This window comes from Heteronotia binoei, chromosome 15 (assembly GCF_032191835.1).
Source record: "Heteronotia binoei isolate CCM8104 ecotype False Entrance Well chromosome 15, APGP_CSIRO_Hbin_v1, whole genome shotgun sequence".
NCBI lineage: Eukaryota > Metazoa > Chordata > Lepidosauria > Squamata > Gekkonidae > Heteronotia > Heteronotia binoei.
Genome location: NC_083237.1, coordinates 56,223,515 through 56,242,759, shown reverse-complemented (window position 1 = coordinate 56,242,759; position 19,245 = coordinate 56,223,515). Strand labels below are relative to the sequence as shown.

Genomic DNA, 19,245 nt, shown 5'->3' with positions numbered 1-19,245 from the left:
AGATCTCCTTGGAATACCAGAGCCTGGAGGCAGGGGCAGGTTTATTCAGCCACCTCCCTGAATATCCTCCAGGCTCCCAGTAGGGGTCAGTCAGCAGAGGTTGCCATGACTTTCAAGTTGCACGCGCACACACACAAACATTTAGAAAATATAAACATAAAAAAACCCATTGGCTTAAAAAGATGTCCCTGGTTAAGCTCACACCTTCCTCAAAGCTCTCCTGCTAGCCTTTCCCCACTTCTTCAGTGTGGTACCCATGGATGTCATGGTGCTTACCAACGTGTTTCCTGGTGCTAAGGGAAGAGTCACACCCTCTTTCCTCCACCTCATCGGATCGGGAGGTGCTTCAGAAGAATGCAGTTAACATCACCTTTGTGTCTACAAAGTGTACCACTAAGAAACAGCTTTCTCCATCATATAGGGTTGCCAAGTCCAATTCAAGAAATATCTGGGGACTTTGGGGGCGGAGCCAGGAGACATTGGGGGCGGAGCCAGGGACAAGGGTGTGACAAGCATAATTGAACTCCAAGGGAGTTCTGGCCATCACATTTAAAGGGACAGCACACTTTTTTAAATGTCTTCCTTCCATAGGAAATAATGAAGGATAGGGGCACCTTCTTTTGGGGCTCATAGGTCAAAAATGAATTCATTGGCTTAGCTCTGACCTGGCTGACCCAGGCAAGCCCAATCCCATCAGATCTCAGAAACTAATCAGGGTCAACTCTGGCAAGTACTTGGATGGGAGATCTCCTTGGAATACCAGAGCCTGGAGGCAGGGGCAGAAAATAGGTCAAAAATGAAACTTGGGGGGGTTACTTTGGGGAGAGGCGCTAGATACTATACTGAATATTTGGTGCCTCTACCTCAAAAAAGAGCTCTCCCAGAGCCCCTGAAACCTCCAGATCAATTCCGCATTATACCCTATGAGAATCGATCTCCACATAGGGAATAATGAAGTATTCAGCAGACATTCTCCCCCTCCCCCGGTTTCTGGTGACTCTGAAGTGAAGGATTGGCCTCTCTACTCACGAGTTGCAGCCAACTTCTTCCAAGTAACACAGACACCCCATCCCAAGAGGAAGCCTTTCCAGTCGGAGACTGGAGCCTCCGTAGGGGGAAAGTCACATAGTGGCTTTGGGGGCAGGGCTTCCCCCCACTGACCAGCTGACTGGGGGCGGGAAGGAGCCTGGGAAAGTGAAAGAACCCCTGCTGGGACCTGGGGATTGGCAAGCCTACCATCATAAGAGGATGCTTGGTTTGGAACCTCCCAATATTTTGTGAATTGCCCAAGCCCCTGTGGTAGCCATTTTTGTGGTTGGCTGTGGCCTCCCCCCATGGCAGCCAGGGTCGGATCTAGAGAGGGGTGGAGGGGGCAGTTGCTCCAGGCGCCACCAGAGGGGGGTGCCAAATTGGGTATGGAGTTCATTCTATTCTGTGGGCCCATGAAATAGAATGGGGTGTCGTTTTTTAATTTTGCCCCCTCTCAAAAAACATGTAGATCCGGTCCCGATGGCAGCCATTTTCTGGTGGCACCCACTTCCTGTTTTCAGAACTCCTAAAGTACCTACAGGCTCAACAAAGTTGGGAGCTCCTTCTCTACACCTTCATTTTGATTTGATCTTTTTTCTGGCATCATAGAGGTTTGTCACTGAATGGAATGTCTTGGGAAGTTCTTTTGTCCAGGAAGAGGGGCGTGTCACACCATAAAGTGCTTCGCTTTCAGGATGCGTGCCTTCATTGGCATTTGTGCAAAGCTTGTTCGACATCATTTTTATCTTGTTGCTAGTCATAAGTAGCTTACGGGATTTGCATAATGCCTTCCAGGCATTCTCGGATGAATACTTTCCCCCTGTCTTTGATGTTTTAAGCAGCTAATCATATGGAAGTAATTAGAACAGGAGAATAATGAATGTGGGTGTTTAATGTGTGTTTATGTTTGAGAGACATTTTAAAATATTTAGTTAATTCCTGTATTCATTACAGCGTAGCTACGCCCTAGAAAATGTTAGGACTGCAATTTTTTAAATGACGATGTTGTCTCATCACACATCTTTTATACATATTTCATTGTCGGGTGTTTGCCACCAGCCTGTTGTGTCCCCTTTTTTTGTCTCATAGTTGAATTTGTTTTTGACCTGACATATAGGCAGAATTGGTGCTGGATATGTGTCATAAATGGATTATACTTTCACTCCGTCTTATAAAAGATGCTATTTCTCTCCACAAAACAGGGAGTAAAGGTCCTTGAAAATAGTACTTCAAATGTTTCCTTTAACCAATGGGTTCTACCTTATACATTTGGCTAGCTGCTTTCTGACAAAACAGCAGCTTTTGATTCCAACATAGAGACTCTCTGCTTAGCAGATGGTTAGCACTGGGTAAACACAGCCTCTAAAATGTACTGTTGAACCTCTTTAAAATATGTGGCTGTGAATCATAGTAAAGCAGGATGCAGCTGTATGCCCATGGGTGAGAGGCAGAAAAAGGTGGGGTTGCCAACCGCCAGGTGGCAGCTGGAAATCTCCAGCCATTACAACTGATCTCCAGACTACAGAGATCACCTGCTTTGGAGGGTGCCCTGCTGAGGTCCCTCGCCCAAACCCCACCCTCCTCAGGCTCCAGCCCCCAGATCTCCAGGTATTTCCAGAGCTGGCAGCTTTACCAACAAACCAGTATGGTGATGGTTTGGCCAATGAAACCCTGTTCTCTTAGCGAGTCAGTATGAAAAACCTGCACGCTTCTGATTCTGCCAAGCTTCATTCATAATCTGGCAGATTCTGGCCTGGTTCCAGCCATGACTTTCCAGATTCTTCCAGGTTTCAGCCTGACCAGGAGAAACTGGTGAGACTAGAACAGGAGTAGGGTTGCCACGTCCAATTCAAGAAATATCTGGGGACTTTGGGGGTGGAGACAGGAGACATTGGGGTGGAGCCAGGAGCAAGGGTGTGTGACAAGCATAACTGAACTCCAAAGGGAGTTCTGGTAATCACATTTAAAGGCACCACACACCTTTTTAAATGCCTTTCTTCCATTGGAAATAATGAAGGATGGGGGCACCTTATTTTGGGGCTCATAGAATTGGACCCCCTGGTCCAATCTTTTTGATACTTGGGGGATATTTTGAGGAGAGGCACTGCATGCTTTACTGAAAATGTGGTGCCTCTACCTCTAAAGATAGCTCCCCCAGATACCCACAGATCAATTCTCCATTATCTCCTATGGAAATAAGTCTCTAAAGGGAATAATAGAGTTTCCAGCAGGCATTTCCCTCCCCTCCTCCTGCTTTCTGATGACCCTGAAGCGGGGGGAGGGCCTCCAAACCGGGGGATCCCCTGCCCCCACCTGGGGATTGGCAACCCTAAACAGGATACTGTATCTGGGCTAGCTGAGGTCCTGCATTGCCCCTTGAGCTGGCAAGATCGGATGCATGGATATCTAGATATATAAAGCTACAATACCAAATCAGACCAAACCTCTAGTGCACTGGGCTCTCCACCACCACAGTGTTTACCCTGAGCAAGAGCAGCTCTCTATAGCCCAGGTGTTATAGAGGTTTAAGGGTTGGACACAATTTCTCAATCACGTTCCCACCCATGAGGTTGCTTTTGAGCCAGTCATTCTCATCTGACCTAATCTAACTCATGGGAGTGTTTGTGAGAGGGGAAAAAACAGCATTTATTCGATCCATATATACCACTCTGAGGTCTCTGGAAGGTGGGTAGGACATGGGAAGTTAACTAGTGGTCTTTTCAAGTCCTGCTCTATGAGTTCTCCATGAAAAGGAGATGCCAGCAGTGGAGCTAGGGTCCCTGGGTATGCAAGGAAGCAATATCTCTACTCTGCAGCTGAGCAGACAGAACTGATAAACTGAGAGGGATATAGTTGTTGGAGTCCTCAACTGCCTAGCCGATAGCCAAACAGACTCTTGCAGCTGGGGCTGCTGAAATCACTGTGACCTGTTTAGAAGAGCCCAAGGAATACCCAGGAGCTGAGAAGATTCAACATTCCCCTTGGATTACCTGCTGTTGGATGGATACTCAGATGCTGGGCTTGTCTTGTACACACCTGCTTCACATCCCAAAGGCTGCCTATACATCATCATCACTGTCATTGAAATTACTGTCTCATAAATTCAGCCCATGGGAGCTCGCTTTGCTTGTGACCGTTTTATAAGGCTGTCTTGCAGTTGGGCTTCACCCAAAGTGTAGGGCGACGCAACTTCACATTGTGCAACGGCTATTAAATGTGATATCTCGTACGTCAGCTGTCAGCTTCACATTGTCAGACCTTTGGGGGTTCAGTTGCAACCAGCAAAGCCTTTATTAGACATGAATGGGTTAGTAAAGCAACTGTGAGACAGGTTCCCTGGGTGACTGGTGTTTGCATTAGCTAAAAGCAAAGAATTTGCCAGGAGCAAAAGAAGGCAGGGGAGGGAGGCACCTGGGCAGTCTTGCGACAGGATGCTACGGAGCTGCATACTGGACATCCGAATGAGGGCTGAAATTAGGAGTAAATGGTAAAAATCCGTGCTTCCTGTTTTCCTCAAGTGGCTTCCAGGGAGCTGCACTCAAGAAAAATGTTTGAGCACCCTGCTCAGTCAGAGGCTTTCCTGCAGAAGTACTCTATATTCTTCTGTAGTACTCTGTTGAAAAAGAGAGAGAGAAAAGAGGAATTACCTAAAAGGGAAGCTTTTCAAACTCTACAGACTCTGGGCCAGACTGCATGGTACATTTTTTTCCAGCTGTGTACCTCTATCGGCATCTAGCTCCAGATTTGCACAGAGCCTTTTCCTTGGCCAGATTCAATGCTCTTCCATCAGCCATTTTATCTGGCAGATTTCAAGGGACTCCCTATTCGTGTAGGTACTGCCCATGTAAAATGGATTGTGTTGAGACTGTCACCTATGTTCTTCTCCAGTGTCCCACCAGGATCTTTTATATCCCATATTGGCCCAAATTTTAAAGTCTTCTGATGATTCTAAGGTGCTTGTTTTGCTTGATAATTCTGATTCGGAAATAACTGAATTTGTAGAACAGTGTCTATATAGAGCTATGGTTACCTGAACCCCACCAAAAGTGAGGATCAAAAATCTCAGCAGTCCCTGTGGAAAACTGGCAAAAAGAAAGGGCTCCTTTTCAGGCCAATAAAAATCTTTCTGCTAGTCACACACCTCTTTCATATTCAAGAATTAGGGTTCGGGTTGTTAAACTTAGATGGTAATGTTTCATGATACAAACATCTCTATTTTTAGAAACTTAAGTATAGCAAACATATGACTGGATCTTCAAGTGGGATGGAGTAATGGCCTAAGGACATTATATCATAATAAATACATCACCTGGTACATCACCTAGGCAGGCATGACTAACGGCGATTTGTGGCTTGGCTTGACTGGCGTTTTGTGGACTTAGAATTTGTTCCTCCTGTGCTCCCAGCTGAAGATGGGTGGGTGACTCCTGCTCCCCCTCCTCTTCTGTGAAAAATGAGAAGGTTCAGATTAATGATATGAAATGTCCTTACGTAGGCCAAATATCTGGTCTCTCTACCAGCTGATCTTTACTGACAGTAGGTCCTACCATGAGGCCTTTAGCTTTCTTCTCAAGAAGAAGAAGAAGATATTGAATTTATATCCCGCCCTCCATTCCAAAGAGTCTCAGAGCGGCTCATAATCTCCTTTCCCTTCCTCCCCCACAACAGATACCCTGTGAGGTGGGTGGGGCTGGAGAGACTCTCACAGCAGCTGCCCTTTCAAGGACAAGCTCTGCCAGAGCTATGGCTGACCCAAGGCCAGGCCAGCAGGTGCAAGTGGAGGAGTGGGGAATCAAACCCGGTTCTCCCAGATAAGAGTCTGCACACTTAACCACTACACCGAACTGGCTCTCCAACCGAACTCGCTCTCCAACTGGCTCTCAAGAAAGTTCTCCAACTGGCTCTCAAAGTTGTTAGACTGGATCTTACCAATATTCATCTAACCTGCTTTGATAGGGTTGCCAGTCCCCAGGTAGGGGCAGGAGTCCCCCTGTTTGGAGGCCCTCCTCTCACTTTGGAGTCATCAGAAAGTGGGGGAGAGAAATATCTGCTGAGCATTATTCCCTATGGAGACCGATTCCCGTAGGGTGTAATGGAGAATCGATCTGTGGGTATCTGGGGCTCTGGGGGGCTGTTTTTTGAGTAAGAGGCACCAAATTTTCAGCATAGTATCCAGTGCCTCTCCTCAAAACACCTTCCAAGTTTCAAAACAATTGAACCACGGGGTCCTCTTCTGAGCCCCAAAAGAAGGTGCCACTAGCCTTCATTATTTCCAAATGGAGAGAAGGCATTTAAAAGGTGTGCCGTCCCTTTAAATGTGATGGCCAGAACTCCCTTTGGAGTTCAATTATGCTCATCCCAACCTTGCTCCTGGCTCCACCCCCAATGTCTCCTGGCTTCACCCCCAAAGTCCCCAGATATTTATTAAATTGGACCTGGCAACCCTATGCTTTGACTTTCCATAAATTGTGGAACTAATCAAGCTTATCTTAAACAAGCTATCACAGCTCTTACTAGATAAGGTTCAGACATGATAACAGTCTGGCACACTTTAGGCTCCAAAACTAATTATGAACATGAATACTAAGGCAAAGTGGATTTGGTTGATGAGGCCGGAAAGTATGGTCAGCAGGGTAGACCATAAATGGCATGTCCAGGAGTGTGTAGGGTCTGCTAGCAGCATTACAGCATGAACAGATATGGTAGGGAAATTATTAGCTCTGGGTTGCACAATACAGTCACCACAGGCATCAGCAAAATCCTAATGCAAATTTCCAGTCCTCATTCTTGCCTCTCACCCATCATGTCAGTCACCACGCATATTGTCTGCATATATAATTTTGTGTTAAGGTGTATGTGCGTGTGTATAATTTGTTATAATTTAGTATTTGCATATTTCTTTATTTGTATTCCCAGGCGTACACTTGCAATATCTTTCAGCTTGTTTGCATCTCCAACTGACACAAGGCTAGCATGGGAGAGCATGCTATGTGGGATCCTCTCATTATACATGGCTGCCCTTTTGTGCAAACGGGGGGACCCGGGTGTTTTCCAGTTCTGAAATGTGGGAACATGTGCCTCCCACAAACTTGGGTTTCCAAACACACATAGCAGAACTGAAAGCTGCCCCATTCAAATGAAACAGTGACTGCGTGTAGCAAAAGTACATAGTATGCTTTTCTAGTACTGGAGGTTGGAGTATCAAAAATATCACTTATGGACAGGGCTGTCGCTACCTGAGATGGCAATATCAGATGCCCTATGAAGAGCCACTCCCACAGTTTATGCACTTGTAGCGGACTCCAAATAACAAATAGAGAAGGTGAAATGAGTGAGGTCTTATGCCAGAAGCCTGGGGAGACCTTTCAATTCTACCTTCCATTTTAAATAACCTTTTTTTAATATTTAAAAGAGTTAAAATGCCATAGATGCAGAGCCGGCGCGTCCATTAGGCAGCCTGAGGTGGCTGCCTGGAGCGCTGCCCTGGGGGGAGGGTGCCAGTTAGACCCTCCCTCCCACCCTCGCCTCTGAGAGAAATAGCAAGCTCGGCGGCAACTGCCACAGGGCTTCCGGCCTCAGCACACAAGCTCGCGATTCACTTTCTGTCGCTTCCAGGCACAGGGGATGGAGAGCCAGTGTGTGCACACATGCACTGAGCCCAGAAACCCCATGGTAGCTGCCGCCAACTTGGCAAGGGGCAGTGGAGGCACCTGGCCCTGGGGCACCAGCCTTGCGCAGGCTCTTTAGAGCTGGTGCTGCATAGATGGAAGTGAGAGAAACAAAGAAAAAACACTCCTCCTGTAGGAGGCAGTGCCACCTGTCTCGCGGAACGTGCTCCCAACTGAGACCAGGGCCCTGTGTGACTTGTTACAGTTCTGCAGGGCCTGTAAAATGGAGTTATTTCACCAGGCCTTTGGTTGAGGCAGTGGACATCCAACAACATCAGCCTCCCCTGCATCGGTCGCCCATGGCACTCCTATATCAGCTGTCACTGGGAGAAGCTGACCTGATTCCATCTTGAGTCATTGTCCATTCCAGCATGGGATCAGCATACCTAGCATGTAATTAATTGCTGAATTGTCGGTTAGGGAACCCAAATTATTATGTGGATTACTTAATGCTTTTTTATTTAATTAATATTTTCCTTTAATGACTATTTAACGTTTTAAACTGCTACGGGATTATGACATGATGTGAGCTGCCCTGAGCTTGCTTGTGGGATAGGGCGGGATATAAGCCACAGATGGATGGATGGATGGACGGACGGACAGATGGACAGACAGACAGACAGAAAAAGAGAGAGAGAGATGTTCCTCTGGAAAGTTTTAGTGTATCTCTTCAGCCTACGCACATGTGGTCTTGCTGCCCTTCTTCTATCAGGTGGCGATAGGTCTCAATCTCTCGCTCCAACCGATTTTTAACGTTCAGAAGTTCTTTGTATTCTTGGGTCTGGTCCTCCATCTCCAAGCGCAGCTCGGCCAGTTGGTGCTCTATGAACAAGATCTGGTCCTGTATTTCAGCTAGATGGGCACCGTAGCGACACTCGGTCTCATCCAACGACACCTGCAGCGTGTCCCTCTGGGAAACAATAGCAATAGCCAGAAGGCAAAAATCTGCTGAGTATGTGGATGAGGAACATAAAACCTTTTGAGCCAGAAGGGGTGCAGAAAGCAGAGATTTCTTCAATCCGCTCTTCACTTGTCTCATACAAGTGCTACAGGAATCCGGGTCCGGGTTCTGTGGATCAACGCTGTACAAGCATGGCCATCTAGATCTAATGTCCCAGTAACCTCATACTAAGGTATGATATTGAAACAAAGGTGATATTGAAATCAAGGAGACAAGGATGGAGAGACAGAGATTGCAATGTGTTCTGGCTAGAGTCATTCTTTGTTACCGTGGTCCCTTCTTTAGTGCCTCTTAGGAATCTGTAACTGCTGAGACTAACATTATCAGTGACAAGGCAATAAGCCCTCCATTCTGCAATCCCCTTAATCAGTTTTAAGAAAAATGAAATTTCAGCAGATCGTCTGCTAGGCACTGTGGAGAATAGAGCTGATTGCTAGAAAGATGCATTGTTGGTACTATGGGAAGTGTTGGTCAGCCCTCTTGGGGGCCAAGGTGGTGGCGAAATGCAAAGCAAGCTAAGCCTCTTAATGAGATGAAGTTAACATGCTTTAGTCACTCCATCATACTGAAGGCTGCAGCAGCCTCAGTTTGTCTTGGGGCTATGCAGAGAGGAGGGGCTATGCAGACAGGAGTTAATCTTTTCAACTCAGTTTTTCTATTTTTTTCTACAAATACAAGAGCAGTGCAGGGAATCCAGTGTCAAACAGCAAAACTGAATGGAGGTTGCAGGGTCACTTCCAATGACATCATTGGGCTGTGCGCACAGACTGGGGAGGGTGGGGAAACGGGCCTTAGCCTAGGGGCACCACAACCCTAGTGCTGGGCCTGATCGTGAGATGGGATAATGCAGTGACTTCCATCTGTTGTTGGATTAAGCAGTAAAGTACCTGTCATGCCATCCACTTACCAGATTGCACTGGGTTTGAAGACCAATCTCTAAGCTTTGTAGCTGGCTTCTCAGATCAATGACCTTCTGGTTGCCACTTTCCACTTCTTTGCTATTTGTACAGACTTCCTGGTTCACCTCCTCAAGCTGCAAAACACATGGGCTTAGCAGTTGCATTTTCAGGACAGGTATTTACTTATTAATTGTGCAAAGAAATACAATTCTAGTGATATGCAAGAACAAAGAGCTCTTGTCAGCGTCTGTTCTAGTTGTTCACTGCCAGGGTTTGTAAATATTTTTTTTCTCTTTAAAAAACAGATTTGGGTTCTGAAACCTGAATAAATATGCAATATTTGCATACGTTAATGCCAGCTGCATTCTTTAGTCTGCTTCTGATAACTGTGAGAAAGAAGTTCTGTTCACCATCTATTTGGTTTTGCAAAAAGAAAGCTGCTGCCATTTTTTACCTTGTTTTCATACCACTCTGCAACCTCCTTGCGGTTCAAGTCAATCATTGCTTCATATTTGCATCTCATGTCCTCCAGGACTTTCTTTAGATCCGGTCCAGGGCAGGAGCTGACTTTGACATTGACCTCACTGGTCTGTTTTTTCAAAGACTTCAGTTCCTTCAAGAAGAACACCTTTGATTATAACACTCACACTGTGGTTTTTTGTTTTTAAAGAGGAGGAATGTTTTGGTGAAAAGATGGGGTTACCTCTTCATGGGTCTTTTTAAGATTACAAATTTCCTCTTGCAGTGAAGCAAATTCATCCTCCAACTCTGTTGTACTACGAGTCAGTTGATCCAAAACTGGGTGCAGCCCATTAATGTCAGCTTCCACATTCTGACGAAGGCCATATTCGGTCTCAAGCCTAAATTGGCAAGAAAGGAACTGAAGATGCTGCATCTGTCGATTGCAGGGCTTTTTTGTAGAAAAAGTCCAGCAGGCACTCATTTGCATACTAGGCCACACCCCCTGACACAAAGCCAACTGGAACTGCCCGGGTTGGCAGCATTTATTTAGTAAATGTGCTTATTTTGGGAATATCTACCTTCAACAGTTTGCTCCTGAAGCAAATATTGATACACAGAAACACACACAAAAGCACAAGGATTTTAACTTTGTACCATTTTGCATGCATAACCACTGCCCACCAGCTATATGTAATTAGGGTTTGTAGAATCTTTCGGGATCAAGTGCTGTGTTCTACTAGAGAAAGTTTTTCTTCCAGACGTTTCGTTCTCAGCTGCGGAGAACATCCTCAGTGGCATTGCAGCCGGAGCAGGCGCTCTGACCCTCTTGGCTGCTGTGCATTGAGGTCTGAGCGCCTGCTCCGGCTGCAACGCCACTGAGGATGTTCTCCGCAGCTGAGAACGAAACGTCTGGAAGGAAAACTTTCTCTAGTAGAACACGGCACTTGAGCCCGAAAGATTCTACAAACCCTAATGATGTTACCAGCCGTGAAAACCTGAAATCTTTGATAGCTATATGTAACTTTGCTCACTGTACCCCATTCTATTGTTTGAATATGCATGCATATGTACATTACATTCTGAATAAAAGCTTACATTCTGAATAAAACTTGGTTGGTCTTAAAGGTGCTGCTGGGCTCCAACTTTGTTCTATTGCATCAGACCCACACAGCTAGCCACCAGGATCTATCGAGCAGAATTTTAATTTCTCTTTTAACAAATATTGTGTCTTTCCCACAGCTTTTTTTTTTGTAGAAAAAGCCCAGCAGGAACTCATTTGTATATTAGGCCACACCCCCAGACTTCACCATGGTTCCACACTGGCCTTTTTTGTAGAAAAAGCCCAGCAGAAACTCATTAGCTTATCAGGCCACGCCCCCTGATGCCAAGCCAGCCGGAACTGCGCTCCTGTGCATTCCTGCTCAAAAAAAGCCCTGGTCTTTCCTAGAATCGATAGCCAAAGGAAAGTTTTGGTTGGATCTAGACTTTTTAAAAAAAAACTCAATCTCACCCAGTTTCTTTCCATTCTGTCCCCACATGGCTTTTTTACATGCAGATCCCATGATTCCCAAAATGTCCTTTTCAGGTGGTCAGTGGGGACCCTTCCTCCCCTTCAGCAGAAATATTGGTTGGCTTCAACCCTTTGTTTCACATTCCCTAATAGTTAGGCCAGTATTCCTAGCCAATGTTCATATAAAACTAATAATGGGAGGGTCCCTGGCCTGGATATCCCAGGCAAGCCTGATCTTGTCAGATCTTGGAAGCTAAGCAGGTACTTGGCAAGTACTTGGAAGGGAGGCCTTCAAGGAATACCAGGGCCACAACACAAAGGCAGGTGATACAAGCCACCTCTCTGAAAAATGTCCTAGCCCCACTAGAGTCACCATGACTTCCAGGCATGCAAGCACACAGACACAGACACACAACCACAAAACCCCACGTGGAAGGTGTTTGTTATCGACAGAAATTACCAACAACTGAATTTTGTATGATTTGTATTAGGAAAAAATGCAGTGATTTAACATTCTGTTCCACTTAGCTCTGGAGAATGAACTGGACATTGCAAGAGATGTTTGACTTTTGCCAAAAAACCCTCAGCAGTTCTGTATCTCTTGATCTCCCTCTACTCTGTAACATTTGGGATGCAATTCTAGATGGGAAGCCTTGTTAGTCCATAGCAGCAAAATGAAACTAGAGTCCGCATTTATGCCATCAAAACCCAATTATCAGCTGAACTGGAGTGTATATTCATTAAATCAATGTTTTTATATTCGTTATAGAACGGTGAGGTGGAGAAGATGTTACAAAGAGAGGCTGGCTCTCTTTGCAGCCACGACAGAATATGCACTATGTTATTTATTCATTTAATTATTTATTTAAAACGTTTATTTACTGTCTTGCTACTTTACAGAAACTCAAGGTGGCTGACACCTAAGGGGAATGTGGAATCCCATCCCTGTTGAGACTTAAAGGGATGGGTAAATAGTCTCAAACTTATGAATGAATCCTAATTCATTTCAATCTAATGTAAAATTAGGCTTCATTAACAAGATCAAAACAATTTACCCTCCAGGTCTTAGCTGGGACCTCGAATTTCTCACTCAGTATATGTGCTAATATAACAACATGAGGAGAGCCCTGCTGGATCAGACCAGTGGTCCATCTAGTCCAGCAACCTGTCTCACACAGTGGCCAACCAGTTCCTTTGGAGGGCCAACAACAGGGCAGAGAGGCCAAGGCCTCCCCCTGATAAGGACATAAAGAGAGCCCTGCTGGATCAGACCAGTGGTTCATCTAGTCCAGCATCCTGTCTCACCCAGTGGCCATCCAGTTCCTCTGGACAGCCAATAACAGGGCAGAGGGGCTCCTCCTGATTCTGGGATTCAAAAAATTAGTGCCTCTCAGATTGGTTCCCCTCAGGCACCATGGCTAGTAGCCATTGATTGACTTATCCTCCATGAATCTATCTAATCCCCTTTTAAAGCTTTTCCTAAGGATCCCTAACATAGAGTTTGCCTTTTTCGCTGCTGCAGCACCCTGGGTTGACACTTTCATTGAGCTCTCCACTACAAGCTCAAGATCTTTCCTTCTCAGTCTCAGCAAGTTGCATATTGTGTATATCCTTCTGTAACTTCCTACTATAGGTGCTCAACATGCACTAAATGTTATGTTTATCTACTTCACTTGTCTAACAACAGTTGTGGGTGGCCATCACCTGCTGAGTGAACTGATTAGTCACTCTTTTTATTGGCTTTTGTTTTAACCCAGCTACTCTTTGTAACATCTAGCCCCCGCCCAAAGCCCACATTTCTTTTGTTAATTTCAGTGCATCACCTTTAGGGAAGGGAATTCCAGTGCACTGGATGAAGCAAACTCTGATTCACAAAGGCTTCTGTCAAAATAAATTTTGTTAGCCTTTAAGGTGCTGCTGGACTCCTGCTTTACTCTGAGATATTTGAAATCCCATGACAGGAGACTGTCACATGTTGGCTTCTTTGCTGCACGTCTGCTTCACTGGTTGCCACAGGTGAGACTGTAGAAATCTGGGCTTGTTTTGAGCAGGAACTCACAGTTCCAGCTGGCTCATTGTTAGGGGGTGTGGCCTAATATACAAATAAGTTCCTGCTGGGCTTTTTCTATGGAAAAAAAGCCCTGTGTGAAACAATGGTGACGGCAGGCAGTGTGGCCTAATATGCAAATGAGTTCCTGATGACAGTGCCGGATTAAACCCTGTGGAGGCCCCTAGGCAGTCAAAAACTTGGGGGGGCCCTCACAAAATACCTCAGAGTCTGAGCCCCTGCCCCATTGCCCATGGCCCCTGCTTCAGCCTGCAGGCACTTTCCTAAAAGCCCCTTTTACTAAGCTGTGGGGGAGAGGCAGAGTACGACAACGGCAGCAGTATGGCAGAGTATGATAACGGCAGCAGTAGCCGCACCAGGCAAGTCGGGCAAAGAGCAGCTCAGTTGCTGGCTGTGTGCAGGCTGGAAGGGCTGCAAGTAGGGGGGAAACTGTGGGGGGAAGCTGACCCAGGGCCCCTAAAGGCGTGGGGGCCCATAGGCCAGTGCCTATTTGGCCTAATTGTTAATCTGGCTCTGCCTGATGGGCTTTTCCTGCAACAACAACAAAAAGCCCTGGTAGAAACACAAACCAAGATGGCATCACAGCACATATTTTTATTTAGGCATTATGAGAGAGAGAAAATGAGACCCAGAGCTGCTGTTTTCAGTGGCGGTCAGTCCTGTGTCTCATTTAATATACTGTCCTGCCTGAAGTCAGCGCCTCATGCGACATGCAGATTATGCAAAGTACACTCAAGGTCCCCTTCCTTGTTTTGCGGGCACCGTACCCTGTTTCCTCTCCCTCTAATGCCTTGTTCAGTTTTGTGGAATTCTTTTAGTTTTGTGGTCTTTCAAGAAGAAGATATTGGATTTATATCCCGCCCTCCACTCCAAAGAGTCTCAGAGCGGCTCACAACCTCCTTTCCCTTCCTCCCCCACAACAGACACCCTGTGAGGTGGGTGGGGCTGGAGAGGGCTCTCACAGCAGCTGCCCTTTCAAGGACAACCTCTGCCAGAGCTATGGCTGACCTAAGGCCATGCTAGCAGGTGCAAGTGGGGGAGTGGGGAATCATACCCGGTTCTTCCAGATAAGAGTCCGCACACTTAACCACTACACCAAACTGGCTCTCAAGCAGATCTGAAGAGGCGCCATGCAAATTGATCTACTAAATGAATGAATACACCAAGCTTCCCACAGATATTAATTTAGGAGTGCCTGAAAGATTCGAAGACAAAGGCATTTGTTATTTGGTAAAGAGGCATCGGTACTAACTTCTGTTTCATGTCTTCAACATTCATCTGATGGTTGTCTATCTTGAGAAGGATCTTGTTGTTCTCCACAGCTGCACAAATAAGCTGGAGAGGGAGCAGAGATGTTAAAAAGGACGTTTGTCAATGTCTTGCCAATCGAAAGCCCAGTGAAGAAGTACTGTGTACAGTCCTGAGGCAGAAGACCAGCCTGTACCACTTTTTGTGATATTATTTTAGTTTTGCAGCCTTTCAAGCAGGTATGGAGAGGTAGCATGCAAATTAATCTAAATAAATGACAAGCTTTTCACAGGTATTAAGTTAGGAGTGTCTGAAAGATTCAAAGAGCATTATTCTAATGCTCTATCATACGTTGGTTTTTGGTTTCCAGCTCTATGTGAGTTAAATCTAAAACTTTTGGGAGAAATATTCTATCCCAGCCCTTAGAGATTTTGAATGAATATAATGTCATTTAATTACAAAAATATTTATATCTCACCTTTGGAAACTAATGTGCATAGTGGTGGGAGAAATCAATGAAAAGGCAGCATACAAATTAAAACCTCGTTAAAGTTAATAAGCTAGGACAAAGGAGTTAATAAAAAAAGAAGCTGTTCAACAAACGTAATTTGCAGCAGCGTTCAGATGCTGGTCTCTCGAAAGATGTTCCATTTGAAAACCAGGGAAGGGAAGGGGCAGGTCGTCTTGCCTAGTTAGGGAGTCCTACATAGCCCCCACGGAAGTCAAATGGTATGGTCCTCTGGAATAGGTATCTGAGGAAGATCTTTATTATGTCAGCTGTTTTTATGCTCCTGTGACCCTGTTTTAGGGTTGCCAAATCCAGCTCGGGAAATTCCTGGAGATTTGGGAGAAATGCCTGTGGAGGTTGGAATTGGAGGTCTTATTTCACCTAAGAATGTTTTTTGGGGCTGTCAAGGCACAGCTAACAGAGTGACCCCTTAAACATTTCAGGGCAAGAGACATTCAGAGGGGATTTGCCATTGCCTGCCTCTGCATCATGACCCTGGTATTCTTAGAGGTCTTCCATCCAAACACTAGCCAGCCCAAAACCTGCTTAACTTCGCTATCATGCAGCTGCAAAAGCATTCATGAGGCAAGGTAAGGAATGAACCTTCATCACCACAGCTAGTGGGCAGCTGCAAACTTGCTCAATTTAGATAGCAGAGAATGAAATGGAAAAGATCTGAAGCCCAGATCAGCATGTTCCCCTTCCAGTCATGTTTGCAGTTAACTTCATGGCATTCCTAATGTAAACTGCTCCCTGCAGCACACCACACAAGAGTGGGTGTCGTCGGGATAGTTTGTCCCCAACCACCACCCTCTGTCCCCGACCCTGGAGAAAGGAGGAAAGCCACTGCAAGGCCAACCCCTGAATCCCAGCGTCGGCAAGGTGGCAGGTCAGCAGCCGATGATCAACAGTGTCAAATGCCGCCAACAGGTCCAATAGCATCAGCACCGTGGAGCTGCCTCTGTCCAGGTGCTTCTGGAGGTCATCTGTGAGGGCAACCAGAACTGTCTCCATCCCATGACCTGGACGAAAACCGGATTGATGTGGGTTAAGCATGGAAGCGTCATCCAGGAAACTCTGAAGCTGCACCGCCACTGCCCTTTCAATAATCTTGCCTAAGAATGTCAAGTTAGACACCGGCCAGTAATTTGCCAATTCAGCTGGATCCAGAGATGGCTTTTTTAAAAGGGGATGTACCACAGCCTCCTTAAGAGGCTGGGGAAAGGTTCCTTGCAAAAGGGACCTGTTGACAATTTCCTGTAGGGGAACCAATAGCCCCTTCCGGCCAGCTTTTATTAGCCAAGAGGGGCATGGGTCCAACCTACAAGTAGTTGGGCGTGCAGTGGAGAGTACCCACGAATGCCTCACAGCCTGTATCCAATTCTCTAGCATTTGATATACCCGACGGAAGAGTAGTTAAAGACCGAATTGACCTAAACAATTGTACTGGGCACAAATTCGCAGATGCAATCATGGTCATAAGATATATTTTGTTAGCGGCCTTGACTGCCACCTCATAGGTTCTCATATACAACCTATAAGCTGTTCTTGTCGCTTCGTCACGAGCTCGCTGCCACCGCCTCTCTAGCCGCCTGAGCCTCGGCTTCATCTGCCGTAGCCCTAGCGTATACCGGGGTGCCAGCTTTGAACGGGGGCACAGAGGATGCCTGGGAGCGATCTCGTTGATAGCTGTGGAGAGCCTGTTATGCCAGGTCTCCACTAGCTCATCTAGGGAATCGCCAGGGAGACAAGGGTCCCAGAGAGCCATCTGGAACTGCATTAGGGCCATTTGGCTCCGCTAGCAAGCTATAATAGACTCGCCACCCATACAGGGTTGGAGCAGGATATTCAAACGGGCCTTCAGGACATAGTGGTCTGACCATGGCACTGCATCAGCAGTAATACGATCCATTGTCATTCCCGCCACAAAGATCAAATTCAGAGTGTGCCCGGCCTGATGTGTGGGAGTTGTTATATATTGAGAGAGTCCCAGCGTCGCCATGGATGACACCAGGTCCGACACCAATGTGGAGCCCACATCATCGGCGTGGACATTGAAGTCACCCAGGACCAAAAGACTAGGGTGCTCCAATGACCAGCCTGCTAAGGCTTCCATAAGGGCCGGCAGGGCATTGGCTGGTGCAAAGGGTGGTCAGTACACCAGCCAAATAGCCAAACTCTCTTGCGACTCAACCACCATGCTGGCACACTCAAGACCGGTGATCCTTGGAGCCGGGAGTGTCCGGAAGGAGTAAGCCTCCCGGATGAACATCGCTACTCCTCCCTCCCATGGTTGGTGAAAGACCGAGAACGCAGGGGGTGCTGCTTGGGAGAGAGCAACTGTCTCCCCATCTTGCACCCAGGTCTTGGTCACGCAATCCAGGTCCGTATTCTGCTCTATCAGGAAATCCCACAGAATAGAGGTCTTGTTATTAATTAACCTGGCATTGCACAACACCAATGTCGGAGACGGATGTCCCAACTTGGCCCCACTGCCTGCAACTGTTGGGATGGGACGCAGGCTGGAAGGGGGTCGAGCATTCTGGCATCTCAGCCTCTTTCCCTTAAATAAACGCCTGTTCCCACCGCTATACTTCCCCCTCCCCAGGAGCACCGGAATCCCCTGCATCTTTTTTACATGCAGCGTTTAAAATGCACGAAATACGAGTAGAATCATAGAGTTGGAAGGGACCTCCAGAGTCATCCAGTCCAACCCCCTGCACAATGCAGGAAATTCGCAACTACCTGCTCTCTACACCTCTAGAGACTCCTGCTCCATGCAGGAGTCCATGCAGGAAAACTGCAAAAAAAAAAAGCCTTCCAGGATCCCAGACAAAGCTGGCCTGGCGAAAAATTGCTGCCTGACCCCAATTTCTCTGACTTACATTTCCCTGGACATGTAAGAAAGGGCCATAGGAACTAAGGACTGATGCAGCCTTTCCTGCCCTCCTGCCATGATCTGCTTAAGTTTACAGAATCCACGTTGCTGTCAGATGGTCATCTAGCCTCTGTTTAAATTTGGAACCCAACTGAAAGAGTATTTGAAACACAACTGAACAAGGAGGCCCCTACCTGGTTTTTAAGCTCCTCGATCTGTTGATAATAGTGGCTGTATTCCTTTGTTTCACCAATGTGCCCATGCTGGGCAAAGAAATCTTCAATTTTGGTTTCCAGTGCAGCATTTTCAGCTTCCAGGCATCGCACTTGGTCTATGTAATTGGCCAGACGGTCGTTGAGGTTTTGCATGATCATTTTCCCATCAACGGAAGAGAAAACAACACCACAGGCTCCAGGGTCGCCACCCATCCCACCAACAAAGCTGCCAACTAGACCACCACCAACTTCAATGAGTCCATCGCCATATCCCAACTGAGAGTAACCGCCATAGCTGTTTCCAAGGAAACTTCCCGTGCTCATTCTCCTTCTGTAGCTCCCGCCGACAAACCCACCGCTAAAACTGGCACTTGAAAAGTTGCTTTGGCAAACCCCATGGCTACAGGCAGAACTATTTCCGGCATGACTTTGACAAGAGAAATTGCCTCTCTTGCCGTGGCTGGAGGAGGCTGAAGGAAGCCTGGACTTCACATTGGAGCCAACGCTGGTGCCACTTCTCCCCAGAGTTGCTGTAGCATACTTAGTGCTGCTATTCATTGCAATGGTGATTTGCAACCAACTCAAAGCAAGTTCCAAAACAGAGAGCTTAACACTCAACCAGACTGCATGGCTGTCATCCTTGCTGATCTCAATTTATATCTTTTCTAGCTAAGGGTGTCACCACCAAAGGAGAGCATTCTTATCTTCTGGCAGGATGAGTTCCATCTTATCCTTCAAACTAAGGGGAAAGAAATCCCGGAGGCTGTTTGCCTCCGGATAGCTCAGTAAACAAGGCAGT

At 46.6% G+C, this 19,245-nt stretch overlaps 1 protein-coding gene across 1 annotated transcript; it reads right to left on the bottom strand.

Moving 5' to 3' along the window:
• Window positions 1-5,357: 5,357 nt before the first annotated feature.
• On the bottom strand, window positions 5,358-19,017 carry LOC132584274 (keratin, type I cytoskeletal 19-like). The gene is made up of 7 exons (XM_060256123.1): window positions 18,426-19,017; window positions 14,850-14,932; window positions 10,261-10,417; window positions 10,012-10,170; window positions 9,566-9,691; window positions 8,381-8,607; window positions 5,358-5,473 (listed from the first exon to the last, which is right to left on the bottom strand). The coding sequence occupies exons 1-7, from the start codon at window positions 19,002-19,004 to the stop codon at window positions 5,365-5,367; spliced, it is 1,440 nt and encodes a 479-aa protein (XP_060112106.1). The 5' UTR covers window positions 19,005-19,017; the 3' UTR covers window positions 5,358-5,364.
• Between the last annotated feature and the right edge of the window lie 228 nt (window positions 19,018-19,245).

Excerpts from the sequence above, each read along its gene's own strand:
- LOC132584274 (XM_060256123.1), bottom strand. The coding sequence starts at position 19,004 with ATGAATAGCAGCACTAAGTATGCTACAGCAACTCTGGGGAGAAGTGGC. Across the intron at positions 10,418-14,849 it reads GTTGAAGACATGAAACAGAA|GCTTGAGACCGAATATGGCC; the intron begins GTTAGTACCGAT and ends TTGCCAATTTAG. Across the intron at positions 9,692-10,011 it reads CAGAGTGGTATGAAAACAAG|CTTGAGGAGGTGAACCAGGA; the intron begins GTAAAAAATGGC and ends TGTGTTTTGCAG.